General features: G+C 48.6%; 1 protein-coding gene across 2 annotated transcripts in view; it reads left to right on the top strand.

Annotated features, from left to right (window-relative positions):
- The window catches only part of FLVCR2 (FLVCR heme transporter 2), a 43,777-nt gene that overhangs the window by 19,000 nt on the left and 10,304 nt on the right, over positions 1-14,473 (top strand). For both annotated transcript variants that reach the window (XM_052782763.1, XM_052782764.1), the window contains exons 4-9: positions 3,157-3,224; positions 4,018-4,121; positions 10,973-11,083; positions 11,726-11,831; positions 12,310-12,421; positions 12,850-12,905. In XM_052782763.1, coding sequence (XP_052638723.1) covers positions 3,157-3,224; positions 4,018-4,121; positions 10,973-11,083; positions 11,726-11,831; positions 12,310-12,421; positions 12,850-12,905 — 557 coding nt within the window. The remainder of the gene's footprint in view (positions 1-3,156; positions 3,225-4,017; positions 4,122-10,972; positions 11,084-11,725; positions 11,832-12,309; positions 12,422-12,849; positions 12,906-14,473) is intronic.

A 14,473-nucleotide genomic window follows, 5' to 3' on the forward strand; every position in this document is an offset into this window, starting at 1 on the left:
TCTTAGCTTTTTTTATTAGCATAGTGTATGTCAGAGGGAGAGGGGGAAACCTGCTGCTTGTTCATCTCCCCTGGCTGTAGAAAGAATGGGGGCCCTTACATGATGCCAGGTCAGAACAAGTCTGCAGACCTCTAAGGTCTTGATATTACTAGCAACTGCCAACTCTTTTCCTGTGCTAAGACTTGCAGTGCTGCAAACATTGGTGGCACTGCGGCTATGTTAGTGCTAGTGAAGTGGTTTTCAGGAAAACCCTCAGACAGCCTTTTCTCAAAGGCTGCTGACATTGCTTCTGTAAAGCTGAGGCATAACATGGAGTAGGCATTAAGAAACTCTTGAGTTTATTGGGCTGGGCTCTGCACTGGCAGGCATGTTGCTACTGGGAGGCAGTAGGCAGGAAAAGGGCAAGAAAGCCTGGGAGCGATGAGACAACCCCAAAGAATCAGCATTTGCAAAGGTGATGGGGCAGTGCAATCTGCATAAGGAACCATTGGCCTGGAGGATGACAAGGGTGAAGAAGAGGGAGACCAATAGTCTGGCATGTAGGCAATAGGCTGCTTAGCTATAGAAGACTTCGGTTCTAGTCTGAGGCTTAATAAGGGCTCCTTTTGGAGCTGTAGGCAATAAACTTCCCCTTTCTGGCCTCTGTAAAATAGATGAGACACGGTGACATCTCAAAGATGTTCTTCTACAGTATGTTACAAGCAAACCATGGTAACTAGCTAATGAATCAGGTGGGCCTGGACCTTCAGATGTCCTGCTCCCAGCTACTAGTTCTGTTTTTCCTTATCTGTGTGGGCAAATGGGCACTGCCCCATTGGAAACAGCCCTTGCCTGATTTATTGGCATTCAAACAGCTGTAATTCACCGAGAAACTTTGCTGAGCAACTGTGACATGTGAAATGCCTACAGCTTTTGCCAGCCCTCACAAATGCAAATTCAGCACATTGTCTTGATTCTTAGAATATTTTGCCTGACTCTGGTGCCAAGTGTTGCTGCCAACTCTGCATTGCTTTCTGCCCAGCTTGGGCGCAGGGGCCCTTCTCTCTCTTGGAAATCACATGCATCACAGAGCTGCTGTGAAGGTGGTCTAGTGACAGCATCAGCTACCAGAGCAGCATCTGGCTGTCCCCGCAAGGCTGCTGTCCTCTTGGCTGGGTGAGAAGTAGGGGTACACAGATGACTGGTCTATGTTTATGCCCAGCTTTGAAGTGAAACAGTAGTGGGCAGAGGGACGGTGGTGATCTGCCACACTCCCCCATGTCCTGGCACTGCAGTTTGTGTTGTCTCCTAGTGAGCAGGGTGCTCCAGAGGTAGAGATAGGATGAAGCTGAATGAGGCTCTTGTGGGCTGTTCTGCCATAGCCAAGTGTTGCAAAAAGATGGCTTTCAATGGCTTTCATCCCTCCTTGCTGTGGGATCCTCAATTGTTCTCCCCCTGCTCTGGCTGCTGGCCCTGCTGGAGTTTCCAGCCTTTCTGAGTAACTCTTCGAAAGGATTGGGTGGATTCCTCCTGCCTAAAGAGCAAGTCACTCAGCTTACTAGCCTCTTCTTTAACCTTTTGACATGTGCTTTTGGAGCAGGGAGTGTTGTCACAGGCAATTGTCTTATTTGGGATCACCTGCATCAGATTCTTCCATCTGTTCTTTGTGCCATGAAGCTGTGGAGTGAGCTCTGGTTAATGTTGTCAGAGATGGTATGTGAAGCAAGTGTGATGTCCCCTCCAGCTGCCAATATTGTGGCTCCTCAGAGTGCTTCCTGAGCTGTGTAGGGCAATGGGTGTCCAGTGTCCGAGTGGAGGAGTGGGCTAGGCACAGGATCACCGAGGACTTCAGGGTTAGGGGGGCTCAGGGTTTTGTTTCCTTTGTCAAAGCTCTTCCTGCTAGACTGCACTTCTGTATCTTGTATTATGATGTTTCTGCTTTTAGCTGAAAGAGGAAAAGTAGGAAGTAGGAACTTGACATGTATCTGTTCTGTCAGGATTTCAGGCATCTGTGCCAGTTTTTAAACCTGTGCATCCTTATGAAGCCTATAGATGTGTGAGCTGCAGTGGTGAAATCTGTGTCTCCATCCCTCCCCCCATCAGGATCACTGAAGCCTTGAAGAGAAACTAACTGCAAATGTAAATGACTTTCTGAGAAGAAAGTTGTGCTGACTGTTACAGACCTCATCCACCTGGGGGAGGTTTCTCAGTATCGCCCAAGGTGAGAGTGTAGCCGTTGCGGTACTGCTGGTCCAGCGCCCATCTGGATGTTCTTGTCTACTATAAGCAAAGCTCTTGGTTTTTGTGCCCTTTGGGAAGGCGTTTAATGCAACCGGAGTTGCCTGTAAGCTGGAGCAGAGTGTCTGAATGGGGCTTGACCAGTATCACCCCAACGGTTTCCATTCTCACCTTGGGTGATACTGAGAAACCTTCACCAGGTGGCTGATGCCTCTAACAGTTAATCTAACTTCCCTTTCAGAAAGACAATTACTTTCACAGTTGGGGTTTTTTTTTTTTTCAGGCTTCAGTGATACCTTTTAAAATGCAAGACTTCTCCCATGCAGACACACACACCAGGTGCCTGGGGGAAGTGATGTCTGTGCTTCACCACTGGCTCTGCTCCTGCTTGCCTTCTGGTATTTCTTGGCTTGGAGAGGGTGTTTTTTACTGGCTCTCAGCAGGGAGGGTGCTATCAGGCTCATCTCTAGAAGGAAACCACACAGGTCAATGGCACTGGTGTTAATTGAATCCCAGGTCCTTGTTAAAGGTGTGATGCTGAGGCAGGTGCTTTTCTAGTATTTTACCTTGGCTGGGGGGAGGAGAAAACTGCAATGCTAAAGATGGATCTGGCTGTGAGGGAGGGCTGAGACCCTATAAAGGACTTGCAAGACCTTTCAGTACCAGAAATACGCACAGCCCTTCCTCTAGCTGCTCAGGTAAGAACCATCCTGAAACTGCAGGGTGCTTCCTCCTGCATGCTGAGATCTGGCTGTCCTTCATCTGCATTTCTTTCAGTAACCTATGTCTAGCCAGTCCGGCTGGCTCTCCGGAGACTGGCAGCCTTGTTATGGATCGCTGCTCCCAAAGATCTCTCTTTCTTTTTGCATTTCTACCCTTTCACCACCCAGCAGGAGAGTAGCAGTCTCTGAATGTGCTGCATTTTTATCCCCCTCTCAGGTCTGAATACAGGTTGCTTCTACGCCCTGTCCACTCTGCTGAACCGCATGGTGATCCGTCACTACCCAGTAAGTGCGTCCAACCCTCATGGCCCTCTGATGCTTGCTGTTGTCCAGAGCTGGCTGCCAAAGGAGAGTCTGTAAGAAATGCAATGCCACAGCACTTTTGGCTGGCTCTGGCACGAGGTGGCTGGCTGGCAGGAGAGCAATGGTTCTTTTAGTTCTTTACACCACCTTGTGCAAAAGCTGGCGAGCTCTAGCAAAGACAGCTCCTTTACACCCTAAATGGCAGCATTTTCTTCTGAGAAATTGTTCCAGCAATAGCCTCCACCCTGTTCCTGACAGTGATTTCTACTGGGACATCTGTACTAGGAGGCTGCCCACACTCGTGCTCTGGTGGCAGAAGGGTGGGGTGCCTCAGTAGCTCAGCTACTGTAGAGCTTACTGGTGGGGCTGCGTGCCAGAGGGCTCCCTTCTGTGCTGCCTTATAGTGGGTCCCAATATTTCCTGGTCGATCTGGCCCAAATCCTAACACCAGACAGCAGGCTTCACAGGGTTTATGCTGACTCCTCTGAGCATGTCTGTTCACGCTCCCAGTGCTCACCTTTTTCTCTGGTCTGGCTCAGAGAGAAGTGCCAAACCACTTTTCTTCATGAGCCACAATAGGGCACTGCATTGGCTCATAGTGGGCCCAAAAGTGTTCTTGCAAAGGCTAGTTCTGGTTAGTGTGTTACCAGCAGAAGACATGTATGGGACACTAACTTTGGTGTCTCTTCCTCTCTGTGTTCTCTGCACTTTGCTTCTTGTTGGCTATGATTTGGCTCCTGCATTTGTGTGAGTGTGTGTGTGTGTCTCACCACAGGGGGAGGAGGTGAATGCTGGCAGGATTGGACTCACCATTATACTGTCGGGGATGGTTGGGGCTCTGATCTCCGGCATCTGGTTGGACAGAACCAAAACCTACAAGTAAGTCCCTTGTTTGCCTCTGCGCCCCTAGTGACTGTGCTCTTCCCCCATACTGTGCAAGGAGCAACCCTGTGCAGTTGGAACTTGGCAGTCCAGGGACTCAATCATTGGGAAGGTTTGTAGGAAAAAAATATGGTTCTTTAAAATCCAGATAGTCTAAAGTGAAGTTTGGAGCTGTGTGTTAGTCTGCATTGGGCCCATACAAGGTCTGGTTCTAGTGGTCCTTAGGGAGGCACAGGGAGAGGATGAGATGGCCCAGCAGCTGCTTTGTCAGGGATGAGAGAGTTCTTGGCACAAGGAGAATCAAGACTGTACCAAACCATTTCTCAGCCCTTACAAACCAGCTTCTGTGAATCTTTGTCACGCTTAATGAAAGGCGCATTGAATCCAGTGCCCAGAGGCATTGCGTGAGGGCGCGTTGCTGTATTTAAGGCAGACATAAGGGGTATTGGGATTGCAGGTAGACGATTTTGGGTTTGCTCCCTGGTGGTTGGGAAGTCAGATCTGGCCAGCATACCCTGCCATCTGCAAAGGGACAGCTAAGAGTCTTCAGGTGTCCTGCAGCTCCCAGTCCTCAGGAACTCAGATCTCACTGGCAGACCTCTGTAGGGTGTCCTGGGGGATGGAGAGTGCCTCTCCTGTTTTATGTTGGGGTCTGTGTAATCAACTTTTCAGTTTCCCTGCTGGCTTTGAGAACTGTGCTACGACCTGTTGTCTGAGCAGGTTGGGTGAGAGGGGGCTTTACTGGTGATGTGCTCGTGATGAACTGAAGGTAACTTTGGGGTTCTTTTCCTTGCAGCAGCTTTTCACCAGGGGGAGGTCCCACTGCCATTATCTTACCTGGTATCTTGGGCCAGAAAAGCACATTCTCATTGTGCGCAGCTTAGATGAATCTGGCTAGCTGTGGGCTTGCAGCTTCTGAAGTGGCCTCTGGCCCTAGCTGTCACGTACAGGGATCAAAAATGGAGAGGAAATGGGCTTCTCTAACAAGAAAGAATGGTAGCTGAGGTCTCCTGGGGGTGCTGGGAAAGAGGAGCAGATGTCTAATACAGAGACTGGCAGGTTGCTTGTTGCTGTTTCTAGAACATTGTGTGCCACTGAGTACTTCTCATTTGGCAGCCCTGGGAAATAGCAACATAGCTGTTATGAACTGCACTAGCTAACTGTGCAATGTAACTTGTGTCTCTTTCCAGCCCCAGGCTAGTGGTAAGGTAGCCTCAACTGGCACTGCTAGGGCCAATGGTCTTCCCAATTCTCCCTCAGTGGAGCTAGGTTGCAGTACAAAGGCTTTGTGGCTCACCAGGCAGAGCTGGGACTTGAAATTTGGCAGAATGGGAGACGGGGAAAAAAAAAAATTCCTGGATTTGTTCCACTGCCCCTACTTGCTTGGAGTGACCACAGAGGTGAGCAGAGCTGGCTGAGAGTGTAGAAGAATAGGGCTATACCACCCATGGAATTTATCCTACAGATCCCAGGGACTATCTGGGGATAGATTTAGCCTTTGGTGAGGAAAAACACTGCTAAGAATTTGTTCTCCATTGCAGCCCACAAAGTGGATTTCTGTGGAACTAGCAAAATTTTTCTGAGTGCTACAGAGTCTTTATTTAGCCCCATTTAAAAGTCTATTTAAGAAAACTGTCAAGATGCCAGATGTTCTAGGTAGCTACCCTCCCCCTTCCCTCTGCTGCTCAAATAGTGTCAGGAACGAAATGGTAAGCACATGAAAATCAGGAAGGAAAGATGTCAAGTCCTTTTTTTAGTCAGCTTGGAGAGAGAGAGGGAAGCAAATGAATGGGATCCAGCTGTGATTGAGGGGAGTAGGGGGAGGTTAATAAGAGAAGGAATTGCAGAGTTCTACATGCGTGTTTGATCTTTACTGTCCCATCAGCAGTTCCTTGAAAGGATGAGGCTGTGCTAAGTCAGGGTTTCCCCATCTGTCATGCTCAGGCCTTGCTTTTATTTGGCAGGCAAGTCCCTGCAGCAGCCCCTGCACTGTTCTTATTTCTGGAATTAGCAGGCGCAGATTTGTCCCATACAAATACGCGAGTTACATTGTGACAAGCAAGCGGTCCCAGAACTAGGGCTGCCTCAGTGGGTGGGATGGCTTGCTGAGGACAGCCTACCTTTTCGGAAGAACATGTTTTGACATCAAGTTAAGTGGGGCTGCATGTATACCCTTCAGGTTCCTGGCTCAGAGGAGAGATGGGGTTGTGACACTTGGAGATTGCTGGGTGTATTGGGATTTGTAGGGGAGTCTGGCTCAGAATCAGGGGTTTGGCGTCTGGATTAATCAGCACTTCTCTTTGGCCATGCTCTGCTTTTAAGGGCAGTGATCACATAGCCTCAGGTCCAGCTGGTTCCAGACAGCGCTCTCTGCTGTCATTGCTGCATCTTGGTAAGGCAAGATGTCAGAAATATCCATCTCTCTCTATTGACTAGGCAGAGGACCCCAAGTGGTGTTTTAAACTTAGGTCTGTACAGGCCCAAAGTATGTTAACATTTGGGGGAGGGAGGAAAGACTTGGATATTGGAGAATGGGGCACTTGGGTCTCTTCCACTGAAAGGTGATGCTCTCTCAGGCTAGCCTGGCCTGCAGTTTGGGTCTTCTTGTTGTAGCCCTTTTCGAGGTTAGTCCTTGTGGAGTGGATACGTCTTTACCTTGTCCTGCCATATGTCTTATATAAATAATTTACCAAGGCTGTCCTTTTTTGTGACCTTCATACAGGAAGGAAGTGGCATAAAACTGAGTGCTGAAGGATGAGGGGGTGGTGAAAACCAAACCAGCCCTCTCCAATTCTTCGCTTCTCTAGCATCTCACACCTCAGTGTCTTCAGCAGTGAGATCCTTCTGGGAGTATAGGGACGAGGCCTTTGTTCAGGGTCTTGTGCAGCCTGGAATGTGCCATCCTCATGGCGAAGCCTTCGGAGGCCATCTGTCATCCCAGTCCATACAGCAGAGCACTCTGGAGCTGCACACAACATCCTAGTGAGCAGCTAAAGCTGTGGCATGTGGCTGTGGCCTCCCCCCCACCCCTTGTTCATTTGTTGCTTCAGATGTTGCTTGACTCCAGTGTTTTTGCAGCTCCAATCCCCTGTGAGTCTGGTCCTGTCCCTTTGGCTTTCCTCATCCAAGTGACCTTGTGAGACATGGCTGGGCTGGGCCATGTGTTCCTTACTCCTCCTCTGGAGCTGGCTGAACAGCACGAGTTGTGCTCTCTGTTTCAGTCCTGTTCCCTGCTGGTGCTGGCCCTGGCTGGCTTTTTTCACCAAGGTCTCTTTTTTTCTCACAGTCCCTTGTGTGAGCTCTTTAATCTGCCTCTTCAGAAGGGTAGGGAATGTGGCTGGGAGGGCAGATGAATGTCAGGGCAGCTTAGGTTCACCTAAGTGACAAGCGTGTCAGCTCCTTCACAGATCTCCCTCTGGCTCTGCCGCAGAGACTTGGCAGCTGGTGCCTTCGTAGCACTGCTTCCACATCAGTGCACTGGGCTTCCTTCCCACACCCCAGAACACAGAGGTAGGTTAACCCCAGTTGTCCTAAGGTGATGTAGCAGAATGTGTAACTTCCAGCCTGCACTCACTGCACTAGTCAGCCTGTTAAGGAGACTGGTGGCACCTGTTCCAGACAATGATAATCATCAGTCCCTGTAGGGCCATCATGGGAACAGGTTGCTAAAAAACACCAGAAATGCTGTGCAAATGTCCTCTGTGAATCTGCTTCTCCTCCTTTGTGTTTTTATCTCTCCCATAAGATATTTATGGCTATGATAAGAGGCTTATCAAGCAAATCTGGGCATTATTCCATGCCCTGGTGCCCCTACAGCCACAGAGCACTCTTTTTGTCCTCTAGTGAACATGGTGACAAAGGCTGCTTCCTGAGAAACACCCTGCCTTGGTGTCTTTCCCCAGGGGTTTCTTTGCTTCCCTATGCACCAGTGTCTACTTGTGTCTCAATTAAACCCTTTTCAAAATTTTGGGTCTGCCTTGGACTGCTGGGCACTACATCTCCTTTTTTGTCATCACTAGTATGCTCTGGGGAGGAGGGTCTTGCTAAAGTCTGGTTTAGCAGAAGTCAGCTTGTGTGCTTGAGGCTGTTTCCTGTAGCAGGAGTTGCATTCAGGGCTGTCTGTTCAAGTCCCAGTTAGGGACTGTGGCGAGCAGGCAGCCGCTCAGCGCATGGCTTCAGGGCACTTCCTGGTGTGTGATTTTCACAGCACTCAAGCCTGCGGTCTTGTTAGTTCACAAGGGTCTGTTGATTTGTTTTGCCCTGCTGGAGTCTAATGATTCAGGGAGGTCAGTGAGGAAAGCTTGTTGCCTCCTAGAGCCAGCTAATGTGTGGTAGATGAGATACCCATGGCAAGATCAAACAGTTTTCTCCATTTTGTCCCCCAGTTAGTTCTGCAGTTCCAATGGAGAACACCTTCAAGAGCTGCCGGCTTCTATGAGCCTGCCTGCTCTATTTCTCAGTGGGGGGGCTGCATGTTCTGGGAACTTCTTTCTTGCAGCTTGACTAATGACATAGCATGGATGTGAAACAAAGTCCTGACCACGTCTGGTCACTAACTCATTCATCACCTTTGCCTGGAGATGAGGGGGAAAGTGCAACTGTTGGCAACTGACAGAGTGAATCAGATACAAACTACTTAGAATACTTGAACCATAAGCCTAGGGAACTGGGTGAGATTTTGTGGGCCTATCCTAAAAGCTCTGCACTGGGACTAAAACTGGCTGTGGGGAGAAATAAATAATAAAACCACCATGTGCCAAGTGTCCCTGCTGGCAGAGACTAAGCTTCTTAGGGCCACAGCCACCTCTTGGAGGCCTGCACTATATTTTAGCACTGACTGCCGTGCACTTTGGAGACTCCTGTTTATGGAAGAAGCACCTGGTTCAAACTTGGTCTGTGCAGCCCAGGGAGCTGTAATTCTAGCCTTGAATCCCTTTCCTAGCTAGCACTTTTCCTCCCCGGCTGCTTGTCAGGGGATGGGAAGCATAAGAACTCATGGGAGATATCTGAGGAACCTGTATTGAGCAGAAAAAGTCTTTTACCTGCTTCTCTTTTACTTTCTGGGGCTGCTCTCTAACTCCTCTGTCAGTCTTTTGGCTCTTCTCCTGCAGCCTCCAGGCTGTGTGCTGGCCACGTAGCAGCTCTCTATAATGGGTTATAGCAGAAGTAAGCAGCCCCTTTATGCTGCCTTCACAGACGACTTTTTTCCTCCATGACAGCATTGGGAAGAACATATTCTAGAAATGATACAGCATTGGAGGTTAAGGGATTTGCCTACTCCTTTGATGCAAAACAAAATTACTTGTCACAGCAAAATGTCGTTCAGCCTTTCAATACATTAAATGTGTCTGGTGAACCTTTGTAAGCATGGATTGATAGTTGAAGTCTGAAATTAGCTTCTCAAGCCTGTATTTGGGTACGAATTGACGTATGAGCATGAGCCCCACGGACTTCAGCCATTGCAGCAGTGAGGGAGGATAGAACCTTAGCTGGAACATTCTGGTTTTATCTGTAGTAGTTCAGTGTACTGCAAACATTTTATTACACAATATAATACTGGCTGCCTGTTTGGGTTGGATTTTTGACGGTGATCATTTGCATTAAAAAGGAAAAAAAAAGTGAAAATAGTTTGAGGTTTAGTTTCTTTAGTAGAGTTCTAGAAACTGATACCAAACACATTCTTTAATGGATTAAGACTAAAATTTGGTAGAAAGTACACAATTAGCTCGTGGTTATACATTTAACTTCTTCCTAAAAGACAATAGCCAAAAAGTTTTGTCAGCTGTGGTAACTGTTCTGCTTTAAAGATCCTGGTGGAATTTCAGTTAAGTAAAGGATTTATCATTCCTTCCTTCCCAAAACTATGTACTGTGAAGGGCTACTTGCTAGCTCCTGTACTAGAAAAAGCCTTGGGTTTTGGATGTGGGAGGGGTTTCCTTGGAGTCTAGGCAGGGATGACAACTGCTAACGTTTCAGTTCTGGTAAAGCTGGCCTGGGCTGCTACATGTGTTTTGCAGTACCAAGCCCACTGACGTTCCTCAGTGTGGCCAGGCTGCAGGTCTGGCTGTTCCCAGGATCTGCCTGGCGTGCTTCCAGGGCACGGGGTCTCTTTGTCCCCTCTACCCAGAGAAGAGTGCTGGTGGCTCAGCTGCCCTTGGCCCTGGAACTGGCACTAGCCCTGCTAAACGCTCCTGTGGCTTGAGGGTGAGGCTGTGAGGGCAACCTGGCTTGCACATCACCTCTCCAAGTACAGTAGGCAGTTTAAATACAGAAAGGAACAGCAATGAAAGGTGTTTTGGATAGCACTGAAAAATACAGGCCCGTAACACTGTAGCAGTGTTGTCACCTCTTCCCTTTACTTTCCTGCTTGGGAGCGCTCAATTGCCTCAGCTCCTGCTTATAAGTAAGCGCATCCAACTGGTTATAGTACAGAGGGTGCCCAAGAAAGACTAATGATCTCTTTATTTGGCTCTTGCTCTTCCCCTCAAGAGGCATGTACAATAGATGACCAGGGACTTGTCAACCCATGGTAGGATCTGAGCTTCTTGGCTGCCTCATAGCTGCCTCCTTATAGATGTGATGCCCCGACCCCATAGGGAGCAAAGTCCCCGGTCATGAGGTAGAGATGTGAAAACTCCTAGGTGCTGTTCTTGCTTGTCCTGCTGCTCTGCTGTGTACAGGCGCTTTCGTGCTCTGTCAGTCCAGATCTTCTGTCTGGAGTAAGGGTGTCAGAGAGCTGTGCAACTTTTTTTTTTTTTTTTTAACCATGTGCTGCAAACTATACCAAGATCTGTGGGCGAAAAGGAGGACTGGATTAAATAATACCCTGACTCTGTTTTTTCTTGTAGACAGACAACACTAGTCGTCTATATCATGTCTCTGGTGGGAATGATAGCCTATACCTTCACTCTGAGCCTAGGCCACCTCTGGGTGGTCTTTGTGACTGCAGGCATGCTGGGGTAAGTTCATGTGCAGGCTGCTTTCCTCTACATGTGAGCTGCTAGTGGATGAGCAGGGAGGCAGAGCTTATGGTGTAGGAGGGATTGGGGAGAGCTATAGCCTGTGTGTGGCTCCTGCATGGTTTAAGGACAAAATGATCTGCTTTTCCTATCTCTCTCTTTTATGTATTTCATTAGGGTCAGGGACATTAGCGTGGTCCTGTGCAGCTGCAGCTGTCTTAAACGTTCCAAGTAATTAAGTGAAAGTATTTGGGAAGCAAGTGGTACCACAGCCCCATAGATGACGAATGGGCAGGAATGTAAAGCATACGGGCCTGGGTGGCTGTTTGACCATGCTGGGGATGATGCCCCTTAGAGTTACTCGTGGGAGACGCTCCTTTTAATGCCTCGTTCTTGTAGCAACCAGCAGCTCCCTGCTGGCCTGGCTCTGTGCCTTGAGGCTGTGGGCAAAGGTATTTCTGGGTAGGAGGAAGACCTGTGCCATGGTGAGGGAGTTGGACAGCTGGCTGAGCTGTGACAATGCTAGGGGAAACATCCTGTGCAGTCAGTGAAGCATCCCAAAAGGGGTATGGGCTACACTGTGCCTCTTCAGTCTTCCTTCTGGCAGTTGCTAGGTCTTTCTTTCTGTGTGTTTCTGTACAGGTTTTTCATGACAGGATACCTTCCCCTGGGCTTTGAGTTTGCTGCAGAGTTGACATACCCAGAATCAGAAGGAACATCATCAGGGCTCCTTAATGTCTCAGCACAGGTAGGTGTGTTGTTTTCCCTTTGCTTGCCTCTTTACAGGCAGAGAGATTAAATTGTAGTTCCCAGCCTTGACTCCTATTTCTTGTCCATGATTATTGTAACATACTGCAGATCTAAGCACCCCAGGACCTGGCTTTTTGAATGATGCTCCTCATGGCTTTTCTCTAGTGGCATCCATTCTGTTTCTGCTTAGGAAAATCCATCAGGATGCCAACCATCCTTGCCTTTTCCAACATTGCTCCTAACAGCCTAGGACCTAGCTCTTCTCCAGTGAGAGATGGGATTCCAGCCTTAATGGTCACCTGTCTTCCTATCAGCTGCATGGAGGTGCCTCTGGGTGTGTTTATAACCAAACTTCAGCCTTGCTAGGCCAACAGCTTGGCTGGCCTGTATGCTCTGATACTTCGGTAAAGCTGGGAAGCTGTTTAGGCTGCTTTATAATAACAGTACAGCTTGACACTGCCTTTGTTTGTTTGTAGATTTTTGGTATTGCCTTCACCATCAGCCAAGGGCAAATCATGGATCGCTTTGGGACAAAGGCAGGAAACCTCTTTCTTTGTTCCTTCCTGTTCCTGGGGACTGTTATGACAGGTAATTAAATTTTTCAGTGTTCCTCTGCTGTGGCTGTTCCCCTTGGGCTTGGCATAAGAACTGAAGGGCTTTTGTGTGTAGTGGTGCCTGCCGGAAAGGGCAAGACCCACACAGCAGTCCCATAGCGATGCTGCTGTGCTTCTTTAAGCATCTGGTCTGTGTTACAAAAAAGATCCAAGGCTTCTTGCCCTGGCTGCTGGCTGGGGTCTCAAAGATGCACCTTCTATGTGCTGCAATAAGGAGTCTCTATCCTGCCTGTTTTGGAAGCGCTCTCTGCCTTATCCAGGAGAATGGTTTCCCTTGCTCACTGTAACACGTTCCTGTCTCCTCTGGGGCCTCTGCTGCCCCTCTGAGTCCTGGGGAAATTGATTTGGGCTCTGCATGGTAACTTAACTGCCTTCACATCTCTCTTTCTCCCTCTGTCCCAGCATTTGTTAAGGCTGATCTCCGAAGACAGCAGGCCAATTTGGATAATGAACAGACAGTGAGTAAACCTCCCTTCAATCCCTGCTGTGCCCCTGCTTTTAGCTCAGGACAACACCCAACCTCTCCCCTTTCTAGGAATGGGGCTGACGCTTCCTGAGTTACGACTGCAGCTGCGATTCTCTTCTCTTAACCCACCACTTGCCCAGCCTGTGGGGAAGCTCCTTGTTGGCATTTTCAGACAGGTGGCTGTAATCTCAGCTCTGGCAGCTGCTGGGGCCTCTGTTTTCTTACTGTTAATGTCATGGAGAATCTGTAAGCTCTGGTCCTCTGGGAATCTGCAGGGCTTCACACATCTTTGTATAAGCTAGGGACAGATGTAAAGCAGCAATGTGCTCACTTCTCTCCCCTGGCAATGCACTGAGCCCTCCAGTGTTTTGCTGTTGTTTAGAGCTGGGTAACTGTTATTCCAGGCCCCTAGGGAGGCAGGTTATTCCTCTTATTCCTTGTCCTCAGCTGCCAAGTGGGGTTCAGTGTATGGGACTGGAGGAAGCTAGGTGGCAAAGCCCAAATGAGAGCTTGAGCAGCCTGGCTCACTTTGTGCAGTGCTGCAGACAAGGCTGCTAGTTCATATGTGTGCACCAGAGCTTGGGGTATGATGTCCCTGTGGCATGCTGTGCAATAAATGCAGCTGTTTGCATGTGGGAGAGGGGCTGTGGTGAACTAATTGTGGTGGATACTTGTTAGAAGCTCTCCCTGCAGGGAAAGGGAAGAGACTGGTGGTTGTTTGAGGCTCTTTTCCTTATTGCTCTGGGCTCCCCTTCTAGGACGTTAGCAGAGACGTCCACTCAACGTTCATGAAGCCGTCAGCGACGATGACTAGCAAAGTGCATAAGCTCAGTTTTCTGCTGGCTCAAGTCAGGTCTTTTCAGAAGACAGTGCTGCCTTCCTCCAGATAATCTAATCAGTCTGATCTGGGCAGAGACCAGAAAGTCCAAGAAGCAGCTCTGCTCCGACCGGCTGCTCAGGAAGGTGGATTTTCAATTACAAAATATATGCTTTTTTATTTTTATTTTATTTTTTATTTATTTTTACTGAACTATCTGAGCACAAATGCAGAGGGTAGGATAAGTAAAGGGAATTGATGCTGCCTTGAGTAGTTCTTGCACATACAATTCTAGACTAGATGGCGGGGGAAAGGCTGTACAATGTTATCTAGTTTGGGTAAAGGAGTCCCCCCCCCGCGCTTGTCATAACTTAAAAAGAATTCCTGCTTTTTTTCTTCTCTGAGGCTTACAACTTAGGCTGATTTTAGCAGTGGCGAGCATCATGGTGTATGGGACCAGGCTAGAAGACAACTGCTCTCCCAAAATCCTGGTGTGAATGGGGCTAACTGGAACACACTTAGCTAAGCTGAGCTGGGGTAAAGACCAGTCTGTTCTGATATACACCAAACTGCTTGTATCCCTCGATTAACAGTGCTGAAGTCGAAGGCAGAAGATGAATTGTAAGGCCAATCCATCCTCTACAAGCCCTGAGGCGGCAGGGTTGTAATGAGAGGTGCTGGTGGCACTGTGAGTTAATTCGTAACACACGTGTAGAAGGCCCAGGAAATATCAAGGTCGTTTG

The sequence above is a fragment of the Harpia harpyja genome, chromosome 3 (assembly GCF_026419915.1).
Source record: "Harpia harpyja isolate bHarHar1 chromosome 3, bHarHar1 primary haplotype, whole genome shotgun sequence".
Taxonomy (NCBI): Eukaryota; Metazoa; Chordata; class Aves; order Accipitriformes; family Accipitridae; genus Harpia; species Harpia harpyja.